The sequence below is a fragment of the Oncorhynchus tshawytscha genome, linkage group LG09 (genome assembly GCF_018296145.1).
Source record: "Oncorhynchus tshawytscha isolate Ot180627B linkage group LG09, Otsh_v2.0, whole genome shotgun sequence".
In the NCBI taxonomy this organism is placed as follows: domain Eukaryota; kingdom Metazoa; phylum Chordata; class Actinopteri; order Salmoniformes; family Salmonidae; genus Oncorhynchus; species Oncorhynchus tshawytscha.
In genome coordinates, this window is record NC_056437.1 from 65,822,976 (window position 1) to 65,840,183 (window position 17,208).

The window sequence follows — 17,208 nt, forward strand, 5'->3', positions numbered from 1 at the left end:
TGGTATTCCGGAAACTTTGAGAAAAATGAAGTATATTTGTGCGTGGTGTTCACACACGTACCTGCCCTCTCATTGGCTGGAATGGTCCCACCTGATCTTGCCTGTCTTCATTCGTTGAGCACATGTATTTCCATTGATAGAGTGGTCACTCGGCTCTCTTGTCAATATAATAAATAATCTTTGCTTTGGTCATGTGTATGAGTGGGCTCGTCTTTAAATGACCCGCCTAGTTCCTGTTGAAATTCTAAAGGTGATTGGCTACGCTCTGTGAGGGTGGATTTCACTGACGCATTCCGTTGGAACAATAAATAGAGCGAACAAGGCTCCTTCTAGTTCACAAGTCTGAGAAGACGCATGAAGAAGTTCTTGCTTCAACAGTGATTGAACGGAACTCCTCTGCCTTCGTCCCGCATTATAGAACATTAAGGATTAATGACATAGCACTTACTTGAACTGTAATAGCAAAATAGTCGAAGAAACTCTATTTTTGTACCGTTCATTTAGATATTAAAGGAAATCTGCCAAGATGGAGTCTCAGATCCGCCAGAACTATCACCACGATTGCGAAGCTGCCATCAACCGGATGATCAATTTGGAGATGTTTGCCTCCTACACCTACACTTCAATGGTAAGGAGTCTACGAAGATGACCGTTTTGTTGATCTACCTGTTATTATGCCTGGTCCTAAATGGCTCTTTTTCCACTTGAATTTTCTGTAGGTCTAGACAATTAATAGCCAAGAATCTCAACTCCGTGAAGTACATTTGAGTTTTACTTGGCAAGGCTATTAAGACTTTCCAGTTAGAAATGGCATACAAATGAAGTTGGGAATCTATCCTACCTCCTGTCAGAGCGCGTAACTACTCATTGACAGGTTAAATGTCAGGTTACCAAGTAGACAACAGACTGATTCATCCCTATATCATCAAGCTTAGTTGCCACAACAAGAACAGAATGCTGTCATGTTTTTTTCCTTTTTCTAACTACAATGTTTTGTTTATCCACCCAGGCTTTCTATTTCTCCCGTGACGATGTGGCTCTGCGTGGCTTCGCGCATTTCTTCAAGGAGAACAGCGACGAGGAGCGGGAGCACGCGGACAAGCTACTCTCCTTCCAGAACAAGAGAGGTGGACGCATTTTACTCCAGGACATCAAGGTGAGCGCCTGAGCATCAAACTCATTTAGATTGTAGACTGATGTTTTTCCTCCATGGAGGAAAGTGTCTACAGAGTTTAGTTGATCGAGAGAACCTGGAGTAGTCCTAAACATACTGCCTCTAACCACTGAACTGAAACTGTGAGGGGTTTTACTTTGTTCACTTTATCTTACCTTAATGTCTGCTTGTAGCCCCTAACCCTCCTGTGTTCTATCTGTCCTGTGTAGAAGCCCGAACGTGATGAGTGAGGCAATGGGCTGGAGGCCATGCAGTGTGCTCTGCAGCTGGAGAAGAATGTGAACCAGGCCCTGCTGGACCTGCACAAGATTGCCTCTGACAAGGTTGACCCCCATGTAAGTTATGGTGGAACCACACATCACATGTATGTATCACATAGAATAATCAGGTTGTTGTAGCTCTGATAACTAATGACACAGGATTGTTTACTGCTTCGTCACACGCACACAATAGTCCACCGATGCTCACCATGCAGCTAATGCATAAGGGGTGGCAGGTTGTCTAGGGGTTAGAGATTTGGGCCTTAAAGGGTGCTGGATTGAATCCCAGAGCTGACAAGGTAAATGTGTTCTGCCCCTGAACAAGGCAGTTAACCTATTGTTCCACATTAGGATGCCATTGTAAAGAAGTGTTTGTTAATGGACTTGTCTCGTTAAAAAATAGACCTCATTATCTACACTTATGCCATTTCCACCAGGCTTTTGTGTGTTACTGTAATTACTGTTACAATAGTCGGTATTCATTATTTTGTCTGACCTGTTTTCCCTCTTTAGCTGTGTGACTTTCTGGAGACCCATTACCTGAATGAGCAGGTGGAGGCCATTAAGAAGCTGGGAGACCACATCACCAACCTCACCAAGATGGATGCTGTCAAAAACAAGATGGCAGAGTACCTGTTTGACAAGCACACCCTGGGAGGCCAGAGCTAAACCACTTCCATCCCCAGGCTACGGCCTCATGCCTCAGACCAGGACTCCTGGCTTCTCTGATAGATCCTCCTGGCTTTGCTTTTATAGGGATGGGAGAGTGTTAAACTGGTGAATTGCAACACTGCTGTGACATTGTTTCTGTTGACAACACTACTGTATTTTGGAGGCAAGGCTTCTTGTAAAACAATTTAAAAAAATATCACGTAAGTTTGTTACTGTTTTTGAAGTGTTGACCTGTAGTCATGGATGTTGTATCAGTCTAGTCAGGAGCTTTGCTCTTTTACTGAGCGTCTTCATACCAGTGAGAAATATTTAATTGTAGACCTACTAGTGACTGAGGGTCATAACAATAGAAGTTAAACATGAGTTTTAAAGGATGTTACCTCTGACCACAGGGTGGCACTATTACACGATACAGTAAAGGACATGTCAATTAAGGACCCAGCTGTCAAATCTAGCTCCATAGGAGTGAAATTGTTACCTACAATTGATGTAGACCTTTACACTGCATCACAAGTTTATTAGACAGCCTAGAGGTCAATCAAAACCGTTAGCCAGCTGTTATGGCACATTTCTCTAGTGATGGGAAGTTCGGCTCTGACTGGCAAATCTCCACTCATTTATTTCAGTTGGTAATGCCCAATAGTTCCCCTAAGTTACTGAACGCTGTCATTGTGGTAATTAACAGGCAAACCGAACTCTAATACTTGAACTGAAAAATATTGTTTTCAAGATATAGTAAAGGAGTTTCTGGTGGCTAGACCACTTGGTTAAAGGGGAAGATGGTCTAATCAGCAATGGAATTTTCAATTACTCTTCAACTTTATTCTTTATACAACCAATTATTGACATAGTAAAATTGTACATTTGTATAGTAAAATTGTACATTTGTATGGTATTGACGAACTTGGTTTATATTTAGGGTAGTTTTGCAGCTTTGTCATTCTATTTGAAAACATATTTTACACAAAGCCACAGAGGGCCAGAGATTTGTAATCTGAATAAATTGCATATTCCTTAATTTACCAACATTTGTATTGATGGATCCCTATTAGCTGCTGTCAAGGCAGCAGTTACTCTTCATGGGGTCCAGCAAAATAAAGGCAGTTCTTTACATTAACTAACCTTACATTGAAAAGATTTCACAAAACATAAAGGGTTCCCGCTCAGGCCACTACTCTACCACCACATCTACAGTGAATGAATGTAATTGTGTTTTTATGGTTTTAAATCTTTACTGCTTGAGTTACTTGATGTGGAATAGCAGCCATGTCATGGCTCTCTGTAGTACTGTGCACCTTCCATAGTCTGTCCTGGACTTGGGAATTGTGATGAGACCTGGCGGTATGTCTTGTAGCTCTCTGCGTACATTTAAGGGTGAGCTGTGCAGGCCATTTCTGGGCCAATTGTAATTTTCCTAAGTCCTTTTTTGTGGCACCTGACCACATGACTGGACAGTAGTCCAGATGCGACAAAACAAGGGCCTGTAGAACCTACCTTGTTGAAAGCGTTAAGAAGGCAGAGCAGTGCTTTATTATGGACAGATCTATCCCCATCTTAGCTAGTGTTGTATCCTGATGTTTTTACCATTTCAGAAGTTTATTCTCAACTTGTTACATTTCCACATTATCCATTACAAGATTTAGTTGAGGTTCAGGGTTTAGTGTTTTTATTTTATGTCCCAAATACAATGCCTTTAGTTTTTGAAATTCATGTATTTAGGACTAACTTATTTCTTGCCACCCATTCTGAAAATGACTGCAGCTCTTAAGTGTTGCAGTGATTTCACCTACTCTGGTAGCTGATGTGTGTAGTGTTGAGTCACAGACACACAGGCTTCACTCAGCACCAGTGCAAGTCATGAGTAAAGATAGAAAAAGTAAGGGGCCTAGACAGCTGCTCTGGGGAATGCCTGACTCTTCCTAGATTATGTTGGAGAGGATTCCATTAAAGAACACCCTCTGTGTTCTGTTAGACAAGTAACTCTAGATCCACAATATAGCAGGGGATGTAAAGCCATAACACTTACGCTTTTTCCAGCAGCAGATTATGATCAATAATGTAAAAAGCTGCAGAGAAGTGCTTTATTTATTTTTAATCTTTATTTATTTAACTAGGCTAACTAAGTCGGTTAAGAACAAATTCTTATTTACAATGACGGCCTAACAAAAGGCAAAAGGCCTTTCACGACAAGAGAGACAACACTACATAAAAAGAGATCAAAGACAACAACATAGCATGGTAAGCAGTAACAGGAGTCCGTTGTAACAGATAGGCCTACATTATTAAGTATATATACATACTTGGCTGAGTACCAGTGGAAAGTTTGGGACAGTCAAGTCAGCAATAGTCTATGTTGCTAGCAACAAGATAATGTTTTGAGTTTATGATCTTGCTCACTGGTTCTCAAACCTAGTCCTGGGGACCCAAACGGGTGCACATTTTTGTTTTTGCCCTAGCACTACACAGCTGATTCAAATGATCAACTCATCAAAAGGCTTTGATTATTTGAATCAGCTGTGTAGTGCTTGGGAAAAAAACTAAAATGTGCACCCCTTTGGGTCCCCAGGACCAGGATAGAGAACCACTGATCTCGCTAATGATTAGCACACTGTGGTAAATGTTGATGGGCAACCCCATAATATAGGTTGTCATGCTTATTGCTAAATAACACACCTGCCTGAAAATTTGGACCGATATGGTATTTGTTTTTAGTCATTGCAGCTTAAGGTGGCAATACCAGTTATTGAGTGTAAGGGGGAAATTACTTTGTTAAACAGGGGAATTAGGTGTTGCGTAACTTGGTTAATTAAATAAATAAAATAAGTATCATTTTTTTTGTTATTTGTAAACTCATGTTCCCTTTATCTTATATTAGGTTTTGGGTGAAGATCTGATAACATTCAGTATCAAAAATATGCAAAAATAGAGAACATCCGAAAGGGGGAAATACTTTTGTACGGCACTGTATATATACATTGAGTGTATAAAACATCAAGAACAACTTCCTAATACTGAGTTGCAAACTCCCTTTTCCCCTCAGAACAACCTCAATTCGTTGGGGCAAGGACTCGATCTACAGGGTGTCGAAAGCATTCTACAGGGATGCTTGTTCATGTTGACTCCAATGCTTCACACAGTTGTGTTAAATTGGCTGTATGTCCCTATCTGAGGTGGATCATTCTTGATACACACAGGAAACTATTGAGTGTGAAAAACTAAGGGGTTTGGTGGTGATTTTCTAAACTGTTAGTTAAACCAACAGTTTAAAGTAATATTGAAAAATATTGTTACTTGAGTTGTGATTGGGGTACATTGGCCAAATGATCAGGAAAGTTGTTGGTGTATTTTCCCTCCAACATTCATAAGAAACAACCATATTACAGCTATTTGTTTAAAATGCCTTGGTAAGTTACATAATATGTTACTACTGTTCTCTACTTCTTCCCTTTTTTTCCTAGTCTCAGGACGTTTTCGCCCTCATCACCGCTCAAGTCTGTTTCAATAGTCATGAGACCTAGTCTCCTTCCACCATTGTCACGGTGATAGTGGGGTACTCCATAGACACCAATGCGATAGCGGTCTGCATAGTCCTTGACATCCATTGAAACAGAACCATTGAGGGAGTGAACATTTTGCGTCCTCTTCCGTCTCTGTTTGGGTCTCCAGAATGCTGAGTCACAATGACAAGGCAGAAATACAGCCAGGGCAGAGCCTGAGTCATTCCATACTGTAGTACAACCAACGGGAGGTTATGACAGGAGAAAGAGTGGGGAGGAGGGAGAGAAATAGGAATAGAGGGGGAGGGGGAAAGAGTACAGACTAAAAACGCTGTGTCACCCTTCAGAATAATTCTGTAACGGTTAATCATTTATAGCATTACTATCACTTCTGTTTATAACTTTAACTTAAGAACATTCTTAGTTAGTACGATTAATTTGTAATGCTAAGAGATGGATAAAAATGTACAGGGTGGGTACCTGGAGGAAAAAAGGGGAGGGTCATGCTTTTTGAATTTCAGTCAAGAGGAGGATTTACTATTTTTTAAATCTAGTGCAGGGGAGGGTCATGTAATTTGAAATTCTCTGTTGGTTGTGAAATATGAAGTGTCCCTATAGGTTATTTAGCGTGGTCTCAATCAAATGATTCATAGCCTATAGGCTACAGGCTACGAAGTGCATCCTCAGAGAAGCACAGAGAAAAGTTATATTTCTAAGATAGCTGCTGGGATAGTGTAAATAAAACTAGACTGCTTACACACTGCAACGGATATTCCAACCCTGAGGCCTGCTCTGCCCTTGCTGATCAATACCGTTTTTTTTGCTGCCTAACCAATGTTGCGCTGTGTAGGCCTATAGCCTATGTTCTGTTCGTCCAAAAAATGCAATATCTTGCGCGTAGACTAGCCTATAGCCTATGTTCTGTTCAGTTTGAGAAGGAGAGCATTTGAGGACCGGAGGTCAACTTTGATAGCTTGCTACTACTATAATTGATTTCAAGAAAAACAATATGTTTCTTGCCCATGATGTATTTATCCAAGTTATTGACATCACAATAAGCCAGATTTGAGTTACTTACATTGTGGTGCTGAAACTTGAAGCAGCAGTCACGGCACAATCAATTGGAAATGGACAGCTGATAGTGCTGAAAATAGGCAAATTGGAGAAGGAATAATTCATTTAAACCGTCTTCATTTAATTAGACTTTACTAACAACAAGAGGGCTTTGTGTTGGAGCCATTTTCTTCCTTTCTGTTTAAGAAATAAGAGGTAGCTCTACCTGTTTGACAGACAGAATTAGGCTATAGGCTGCTATATCCATAGATTTGTCGTTCAATTCCTCCACCCACCATGCACTCTTTAAATAGCCTCCCTCCTACTCAGTGAAGTACTGTTAAGTTAAAACCAGTACTGGAATTGATGGGGTATGAGAGGGCATGCCATAGGCCTACCTTTTATTGAAGAAAATGTCAAAAAGAAAATGGCTACCATAAAACAGATCCGATTACATATAGTGATCTTTAACAGCACTCTGGTCCGTTACCCATTGTTATCTTAAGATTTGGAATAAAATAAAACCGATCCAATTACATACAGTGATCTATAACAGCACTTTGGTCCTTATGCTTTATGCAAAAAACAACTTGAAAATACCCTGGAAAGACATGACTGCATAGTAACCTAACTTTTGAAAGAAAGTACTATAGTCAGATTCCTAACAGGGACAGATTCATTGGAAACAAGACACACTGATTTGGCATTGGAGAAATATGATAAGATCACTGGTGGGGTAAACCCCCCAAAAAAAAAAAAAGAAATGTAGCTGCATGCCAGCAAAGCACTAAACAATACATTAATTGCACGATAACGGTGCCCAAAATGTCAGGGCCTACATAAAGATTTTCCAACAGCAGGCTCAACACCTTACTCCTGCTACACCTGGCAGCAATACAGTTCATTCAGCCTCAATTACTGCCTTTATAAAAAACAGATAGCTGGTATGGCTGACTTGCCAAATCAGATGTTTCTACTGACAATTGAGAAGCACAACTGATGGCATAAGGGGACGACGAGCGGTTAAGAGGCAATGCGTAATTTCGGTAAAGACATTAATGTGTGAAGTAGGATGAATGTAGTCAATATAACTATTTGTTCAGTACTTTTGAAACGTACAGCGGCAGAATTAAGAACATGGGCCGTTCTTACAGTATTCTCCCTGTGCACCAAGTCAGAACCGTAGGATAAACAAAGGGGGCATATAAGCAGACAATGAAAGCTCTTACAATATTTGTTGATGACATTTCTCTAAAACAGGCTTTAGGCTACATGTGCAACACCAAGTGCGAACAGTAGGCTAAGTTATGAGGGGGGAAAGGACCCAATTATTTGAGTAAGGGACATGGGCTACTAACAGTTTACTACACAGCATACACTTGGTATTACTTTATTAGCTACAGTATGTATATCTCCCTGGCATATTACATAATTTATGCAGCAGCATACAACGCCTTTCTGGACTCATCTGTGTGTGATGTGCTCACATGAACAGGAAGGTTGCGCGGCGGTCCTTTGTGGACAAATTTTGTCATCAAAGTCTGGCATCCTCTGGATTTATGGTGCTTTCAAGACAACTGGAAACTCTACAAAAAAAACACGGTTGAATCATGAAGTCAGTGATCTTCAGGTCGGAGCTCCAGAAAGATGCCTGAGTTCCCGACATGGAATTCCAAGTTGAATGACCGTTCAAAACGTATTTTCCCAGTCTGAGCTTTCTGAGTTCCCAGTTGTCTTGAACTCACTGAAGTCTGAGATTTCCCAGTTCCAAGTTTCTAGTTGTTTTGAACTCAGCCATTGGCATGGCCAATGTTGAATGTTTATCCTTTTAAGCTTCGAAAAGAGAACCTTAACCCCAGACTTGGACCACAAACCAACTCCACTGAATAGTAGGCTAGTGATTGCTTTGCAATGCTTGCATTCAGCCACTGATTCCTTCCAAACCACTCATTGTTGAATTTGCAATTACCAATTTGATGTGCAATGTTTATGTCCAATGGCCGATTAGCACCGATACGTTTTATCTATAATTTCTCTTCAGAATTCCCTTCATTTGACAAGGAGTGAAAAGGATTTGCCAGTAGATTGTCAACTTAATTCATGATGATGACCGCTAACTTGCTAACTAAGATTTTGAAAGTTTGATGTTGACATGATCAGTCCAATCAAAGCTACGGTAGATATAACGTGATTTGACATCATTTTATCTGTGGCCAATGACCTTGAGCCTTCTTAGATGGGCACTTCTTATGTAACTACATGGCAGCACCGAAGGGGGTTGAATTTCCGAGCTCTCCCCTTACATTTTTCTTTGACGTAGTGTCCCCATGAGTGTCAGAACACTGAGCCAATCATGGTGCAAGTAGAGAACATTACCAACCCCTACGCTCTGTATGTTCTTGCTGCCCCACCACCACCACAGAAAGCACTGAGCTAGGTGGAAACACCTGCATTTTGGAGGTGCCTTACTCAAGAAAGCAAAAGAAGAGACAATGTTTGTATGTGGTTTCATTAACTTAATGTTTTTTCTTTTCTATTCTTTGTACATTGTTTGCAAACTGATATGTGACACATATCACATGACATTTTGCCAGATTAACATGCAAAACAGGTGAGGCTCAAACAAAGCTAAACATGAAAAACCAAGCTGCCCTGAATGACAGGTCATCACTGGATAAGATGAACACATAGGGCTATCTCCATGTCCAGTCTTAGCCTGTAATTTGAGTAATTTGTGTAGTATTAAAAAATATTCTGCTAATATGTAAAATTCCGTAGAGTTGCATGAATTGTTTATAATGGCACATTTTTCTGCAAATACGATGATAGACTCATGCAATGCTTTTACTATGAATTAGATCTTTCCAACCTTACTCTTGTCCATAGGGGTCTGTGAACACACAACCTTCTGGCCTGCAGCCCTGTGCGCTATCAAAATTCCTGCGTTGCCATGTAGTGCTGACAGGACGAAGAACAGTTTCTGAAACGGCATATCTAAGGCTCTGGTGTCGCCAAGAGGTGAGGTTAAACTGTAAGGATGTTCTGTTATCCACTTTGTTTTAATAATTGTTGGGGCATGAGGAGTGTCACTTGTTTTTTTATCAAGCGTTCAGTGAAGGTTTAGGTAAAATATAATTTGCTGAACGTAGACATCCATTTCCATTTCAGAGATGTCCGATTTTCTCTGTGTAACCCTTATTATAAATAACGTTCACTCCTGAAGTTGACCCTTCTGCTAAAACAAGGTCACTTTGAATGAGTGAGGGTTTCAGCTGACTAACAACACTTCATAAGGTTGCTGCTGACGAGCAACAGTTGAGGTGACAGCAAATACAGGAACATTTGTCCTTTTGTGAGACTATGAAAATGACTCACAATCTCAATCCTCCTGATCTGAATCATGGATTACCATCTCTCCTAAGCATTACACATTCTTTTGTCAAAAACTAACAATTTCCGCAAAGAAAAAGAACGCTAGGTATGTCACAGGCCTTTTGCAACACCGGTTATAATTTAAAAAATTATAATAATAAACCTAGATAGTAGCTATGACTTATAGAGCCGGTTTTGGAGAGAGGGAGCAGGAGTAGGTGTGACAGTACCCCCTCCCGACGATGCCGACCAGGAGGACGGCCCTAGGTCAATGAGAAGGCAATGACGGCGGAGATGGAAATCCTGGACAATGTTGGGGTCTAGGATGTCGTCGTCCGAAACCCAACAGCTTTCCTCTGGGCCGCACCCCTCCCAGTCCACCAGGTACTGAAGCTGACGTCGGGAGTCCAATAGGGACCTGACGGCATAGGTAGGGGTCCAATCAATGTTCAGTTGAGGCGGAGTGGTGTCATGGGGACGCATCAGCCAGTGGACCGGGAACCACCGACCTGAGGAGGGTAACATGACAAAAGGTTAAGATCTGGTAGTTGGTGGGGAGTTGAAAATGGTAAGTTACCTCATTGACCCTTCGGAGGACCGTGAAGGGCCCCACAAACTGGGGGGCTCAGCTTCCGGGAGGGCAGGCGGAGCTGGAAGTTCCTTGTGGAGCGCCAGATGCAATCACCAGGAAGGGACACAGGAGCCGGTCTGCCTGATCCTTCTGACGGCGGACTGCGTGCCGGAACCACTCATCGACTGCAGGGGCATCGGTCTGGCTCGGAGTCCCCGTAGCCAGGGCCGACTGATTTCCCAGGATGCACTGGAAGGGAGTCAGCCCGGTGTAGGAGTGACAAAGTGAGTTCTGGCTGTACTCCACCTAGGGAAAGAAACGGGCCCACTCCCCCTGTCAGTCATGGCAGTGACTCCCTCGGAACCTCCCCAGATCCTGGTTGGTGCTTTCTACCTGCCCGTTGGACTGAGACTGGTATCCGGATGTGAGATTGGCTTTGGCCCCCAGCTTCTCCATGAAGGCTCTCCATAACCGCTACATGAATTGGTGGCCACGGTCAGATACGATGTCCTCTGTAAGGCCATAGTGCCAGAAGACCTGCTGGAACAGTGCCTCAGCGACCTGGAGAGCGGTACGGAGACCAGAGTGATAAAATGGCAGGATTTGGAGAATCTGTACACAACAACCAAAACAGTGGTGAAACCATTAGACGGGGGATAACGAAGTCTATGGACAGATGGGACCAGGGCCCTGAGGCACGGGAAGGGGAAGTAGTTTCTCTGCTGGAGCGTGCCGGGTTGATTCGGTTTGGGTACATATGGAGCAGGAGTTGACATAGCAGGCGATGTCCTGGGTGATACCTGGGTGTCCAGAGGCGAGGAATGCGTGTGCCCAGGTGAACAGCCGATCTCTTACCCCCGTGGTGACGTAGATGCGTTCTGGAGTGCCGGTAGCAGGAGCGGATTCCTTCCCCAGAGCCTGCCGGATGTCCACATCTACGTCACAAAACACAGGGCCAATGATACGGGAGGACCGACTGATGGGCTGGAGGGCACTTTCAGGACTCTCAACTGGTGTGGAACCACAGGTTACAGGAAAGAAGGTCTTCAGGCAGTGATTTTTATCCTCGACCAGGAGATGGTGGGGTTATGACATTGGAGCCACGGGGAGGCCAAGGATGACTTTGTGATGATGACTTTGTGCAGTGATGATAAGGAAGGGAAGGCTTTCCTGGTGCATGGGTCCCATGGTGAGGGTGAGTGGTGCTGTAATGTGTGTGATTATGCCGGATCCCAATGGTTGCTTTTCCTGGGCTTGGACTGGAAAAGGAGAGGAAAGCGGATGCCAATTTATGGTCAGGGAGAAAGCCAAGTCCTGGGCGATGAAGTTCCCTGCGGCCCCGGAGTCCATTAGAGCTGTAGAGACCACACTTGAGGGACAGCCAGCCAGTAAAATGGGAACCAGAAAGGGTAAGGAGGAAAACGATGATGGAAAACTCACACCTACCCTGGAGACGGAAGATTACGAGGTAATCGTCTCTGCCCTAACTCTGAGTTGCAAAACACCAGACAACGCTGAAGCTGGTGCCCCTCCTGGCCGCAACAGGGACAGAGCCCCAGCTGTCTCTGGCGATGCTACTCTGCCTAGGAAAGGTGTGTGGCCCGTACCTCCATGGGTTCAGGCTCTCCAGAAGAGAATGAGGAGTGCCGGCTCATTCCATCTGCTGGAGGCTGCCACAGTCCAAAAGGTGAGGGCATACTCCGCAGCAGTCTGGGCACCTTGCTCACCTCCCTCTCTGCCCTCTGGAGGATGGTCAAAGACCGCCCTGAACAGAACCATGAACCACTCATAGGAACCAAGCTCCTCCTCTCCTCTCTCCCAGACAGCCGTAGCCAATGCCAACGCCCGCCAGATCAGCAGGGAAATGACCGTGGCAACCTTGGACCTCTCGGTGGTGGGGTCTCCCATCTGATGGGCGAAATAGAGGGAGCACTGGAGTAGGAAGCCACGGCATTTCGATGGAGTACGTCATACTTCTCCAAAAGGGACAGTACGTCATCGCTGACCTGGGTGGACGGCTGGGTAGGCTGGGGGACTGGCTCACTGTGACGACCTGTGGTACGAGGACCTCTGATAGGGTATGGAGAGCCATGCTAGTTGTATCGAGGTGGTGGAGAATGCGGAGGACCTCCTCCATGGCCGTACCCAGTTGCGCCAACTGGTCGTGGTGTTCCGGTGGAGTAGATGACCCTGTTCCCAGACCTTCTGGATGATGGTTTTCTTCTCTACTGCTTCCATATTGAGAGGAAGTATTCTGCCGTGTATACACAGTGAGTCAGGAAGCATATGCAGAAAGAGAGTGCAAGGCAACAATAACAAAACAGGGGATATGTACTGAACAGGAAAACAAACCAATAATGCTTGATGACTGAGGCTACTGATGACTAAATAAAAGGGAAGATGATCAAGTTGATGAGGAAGTCCAGGTGTGCGTAACGATGTGGAGGCGTGACATACATATATTTCCACAAAAATATATCACATCACACTTGCTCAGACCCAATGTATCCACACCCAATGTTGTTTCTAATTCTTATGAAACTCTACCCCATATGACTTCAAATTGTGTTATGTTGTTTCTGTCTATAGTCAACACACTCTCCATCTTGTTCCAATACCAGTTATTTTTAAGTCTTGGTTCCAATAGTCCATCTTTTTTTCTCCATAGATTGTGAGTCAGATAGGCTCTCTGCAAGGTTTTGTAAATCTTACTTATCACTTGCGTATCTTTTTATAACTCAAATAGGATTCCCTCAACATTGCTTTGATCTCCAAAAGCTTTTAGGTATCATATAGTGTATTCGGAAAGTATTCAGACCCCTTGACTTTTTCCACTTTTTGTTACGTTACAGCCTTATTCTAAAATGTATTACATTTTTTCCCCCCATCAATCTACACACAATGTCCCATAATGACAAAGCAAAAACAGGTTAAGAAATGTTTGCAAATGTATTCAAAAATTAAACATTGAAATATCACATTTACTTAAGTATCCAGCAGTGATGTAAAGTACTTAAGTAAAAATACTTGAAAGTACGACTTATCTGTACTTTACTATTTATATTTTTGACAACTTTATACTTTTACTTCACTACATTCCTAAAGAAAATTATATACTTTTTACTCCATACATACCCAAAAGTACTCATTACACTTTGAATGCTTAGCAGGAGAGGAAAATGGTCTAATTCACACAATTATCAAAAGAACATCACCTGTCATCTGTACTTCCTCTGATCTGATGACGCACTAAATACATGCTTCATTTGTAAAGAATGTCTGAGGGTTGCAACATCCGTAAATAAATACAAATATTTCCATGAAAGCTGTACACCACCAGGGTACAAAGATTGTCTTAGGGTCATTTTTGACCCGGCAGTTTTACAATCATTTACACACCACATAAACCACAAAGACACACACACAATGAGACATTGAGATTATGTCTGCTACTTATTGAACTCAGACAAAATTAAAACTTTTTTTGTTTTAATCTGAAGAAGGAAATGGGGAAGAATTACAACCCAGAGCACGATGCATCATCTTCCGATGAAGAAATAACCCCAAGCTGAAAGAGAGACATTTTTATCAAAGAATAGCAAAATAACATGGTCCTTGTCACCATATGACAACCAGGGCAGGATGCCCACCCCAGGGCCCACTAGACATGCAGTTGCCCATGCCCAGGACATCGCCTCAACATTCTACATGTTCATCACACCAGCCATCGAAAAAAATCATCCTGGAGATGACAAATTTGGAGGGTTTCCGTAAATATGGAGACATCTGGAAAAGGATGGATGAGATTGATCTGTGTGCCTAAATAGGGCTGATAATCTTAGCTGGTGTGTATAGGTCCCGAGACGAAGTTACATGTAGTCTCTGGGATGCAGAGTGGAAGGGCGATTTTCAATGCCACGATGCCACTGAAAGTCTTCCACACTTTCTCAAGAATGCTACGATTTGATAACCGTGAGAAAAGACCTGCAAGATGTATGGGAGACAAACTGGCGGCCATAAGAGAGGTCTGGGTTTCCTCCATACCTGTAATATCATTGATTTATGTCACTGTTTTCTGTGACACTGATACTTATTACTGATAGTAATCTCTTTTGTCAAAAGGTTGCTGTCCTTTCCGGCAGTATATTCCCGGCAAGCTAGCAAAGTATGGCATCAAGACATGGGTGGCCTGTGACGCACAATCCAGCTACGCTTGGAAGATGCAAGTCTACACAGGGAGCCGACCGGTGGGGGCCCAGAGAAGAACCAGGGGATGGGGGTTGTGCTTGATGTGACAGATGGACTGAGGAGGCACAATGTCACGTGTGACAATTTCTTCACCTCTTATGAACTCCGCCAGCAGCTCCTGAAGAGGAAGAGCACCATGGTTGGCACAGTTATAAAGAACAAGCCTGAGCTCCCCCCTGCACTCCTCGCTACAAGGGAGAGAAAGGACTTCTCATCAAAGTTTGCCTTCGTGATATGGAACAAGATCAACCCTACTTAGATGCCTGATAAGCAGAACAAGAGGAGGGTGTTCCTGGAGCAGCTGGGAAAGGCACTTGTAACCCACACAATCAAAGAAGGGAGCACCTCCCCCGCACAACAGCCTCTACAGTGCTTGTGAAAGCTGTTCAGGGGGCTGAATTTTGTCCTGTTCCCCAAAGAAGGACTGTAAAACAAATACTATGTGCTGCACATGTGAAAAATACATCTACAAAGTCCATGCACACACACTTGCATACTGTCCTACATGTGCTAATTTGAGCTGATTGATTTATATTCTTCATGTTTTTGTTTTGTATCTATGATCTTATTTTATTCTTATTCATTGTTGTTGATACACCTTGTGGGTGGGGGCAAAGGTTAAAAAAATGAGAGGACTAGTATTTTGTAGTTTATTTTGTAGTTTATTCCTCATTATACAGTATATAAGAATATATCACTATGTTTCCAAAAACATTCAAGACTATTATTATTTCCCTTCAATAAAATACATTCAAAACTACTTTCTGCACATTTCTGCTACTTTTTTAGGCTATACAAGTGCTATCTCTTGCAAAAAAATGTACACCTACGCAGTACCTTTAGCAATAATAATAATAATAATAATAATACTCTACTTTGTTAAAGAAAACAATTATGACAGTTGTGGTGTAATAAGAACAAGTGGTGTCAACTGATTAAATGCAGTCTTTCTGCTGTGTGATAGGGAAACACCAGATATTCACAAAGTTTGTGACACATGATAGGTTGTTACTTCATGCAAAATAGATTTGGGGTTTAAAATACAATTAGCCTGCTTTATTTTAGGGGTTTAGTGAAGGCGGGGCATTGTTTACCCTTAGGACTAGGGGAGTATACAGAATGTTAAGACTACACAAGGGTTAAGTGTATTTAAAACAAAATACTTTTTGACTTTTACTCAAGTAGGATTTTACTGGGTGAGTTTCACTTTTACTTGAGTCATTTTCTATTACGGTATGTTTACTTTTACTAAAGTATAACAATTGGGTACTTTTTCAACCACTGGTATTCAAAGCCTTTACTTAATACTTTGTTGAAGCACCTTTGGCAGCGATTACAGTCTCAAGTCTTCTTGGATGTAACGCTACAAGCTTTGCAAACCTGTATTTGGGGAAGTTTGCTTAGGTTCGTTGTCCTGTTGGAAGGTGAACCGTCGCCCAATCTGAGGTCTTGAGCAGGTTTTCAACAAGGATCTCTCTGTAATTCTGCTCTGTTCAGCTTTCCCTCGACCCTGACTAGTGTCCCAATCCCTGCCACTGAAAACCATCCCCACAGCATGATGCTGCCACCACCATGCTTCTCCGTAGGGATGGTGCCAGGTTTCCTCCAGATGTGACGCTTGGCATTCAGGCCAGAGTTCATTCTTGGTTTCATCAGACCAGATAATCTTGCCTCTCATGGTCTAAGAGTCCTTGAGGTGCCTTTTGGCAAACTCCAAGTGGGCTGTCAAGTGCCTTTTACTTAGATAGCTGATACTTTGCTCTGTCAAAATATAAACTTCATTTTGTTAATATTAAGACAAGTATTTGTAGAAAAAAAGTTGATTGTCCCATCTTTTAAGAATCCCTGAGCTCTAAAACAGCAACATTTTTCTCTCTGCCCCATTGGAAAAAAATCCATAGATTGTAGCTACACTAGATATGATATAACCAAAGAATGTTGTTATCCATCATTTCTGGATATTACAGGCTTTGCCTAATCAAAACACTGCAATAGATTCTACAACTAACCTGGTATTGGCTGTACTCTCTTCGTTCCCAATTCTGGAAACCAGTTATCTTATACATGTCGAGTTGCAGGTGGTTCTAGAAATACCAGAGAAAATGCAGGTAGATAGCAAATAAAAAAATATTTTTTAGTTTTCTCTAGTGTTTGTGCATTTGCTTGTTGCCTTTTCTTTGCAGGTTTTGCCTTACACAATCTAATGCAGGAGTATTCAATTTACCCTACGAGATCCGGAGTCTGCTGGTTTTCTGTTCTATCTGATAATTAATTGCACACACCTGGTGTCCCAGGTCTAAATCAGTCCCTGACAAGAGGGGAACAATGGAACTGGCTTCTAGGTCCAGAGTTGAGTTTGAG

General features: G+C 42.5%; 1 protein-coding gene across 1 annotated transcript; it reads left to right on the forward strand.

The window, feature by feature from the left end:
* Positions 1-314: 314 nt before the first annotated feature.
* Positions 315-2,292, forward strand: LOC112258415 (ferritin, middle subunit). Its single transcript, XM_024432773.2, has 4 exons — positions 315-628; positions 1,010-1,156; positions 1,384-1,509; positions 1,948-2,292. Exons 1-3 carry the CDS (start codon positions 527-529, stop codon positions 1,402-1,404), a joined length of 270 nt encoding a protein of 89 aa, XP_024288541.2. The 5' UTR covers positions 315-526; the 3' UTR covers positions 1,405-1,509; positions 1,948-2,292.
* The last annotated feature ends 14,916 nt before the right edge of the window (positions 2,293-17,208 follow it).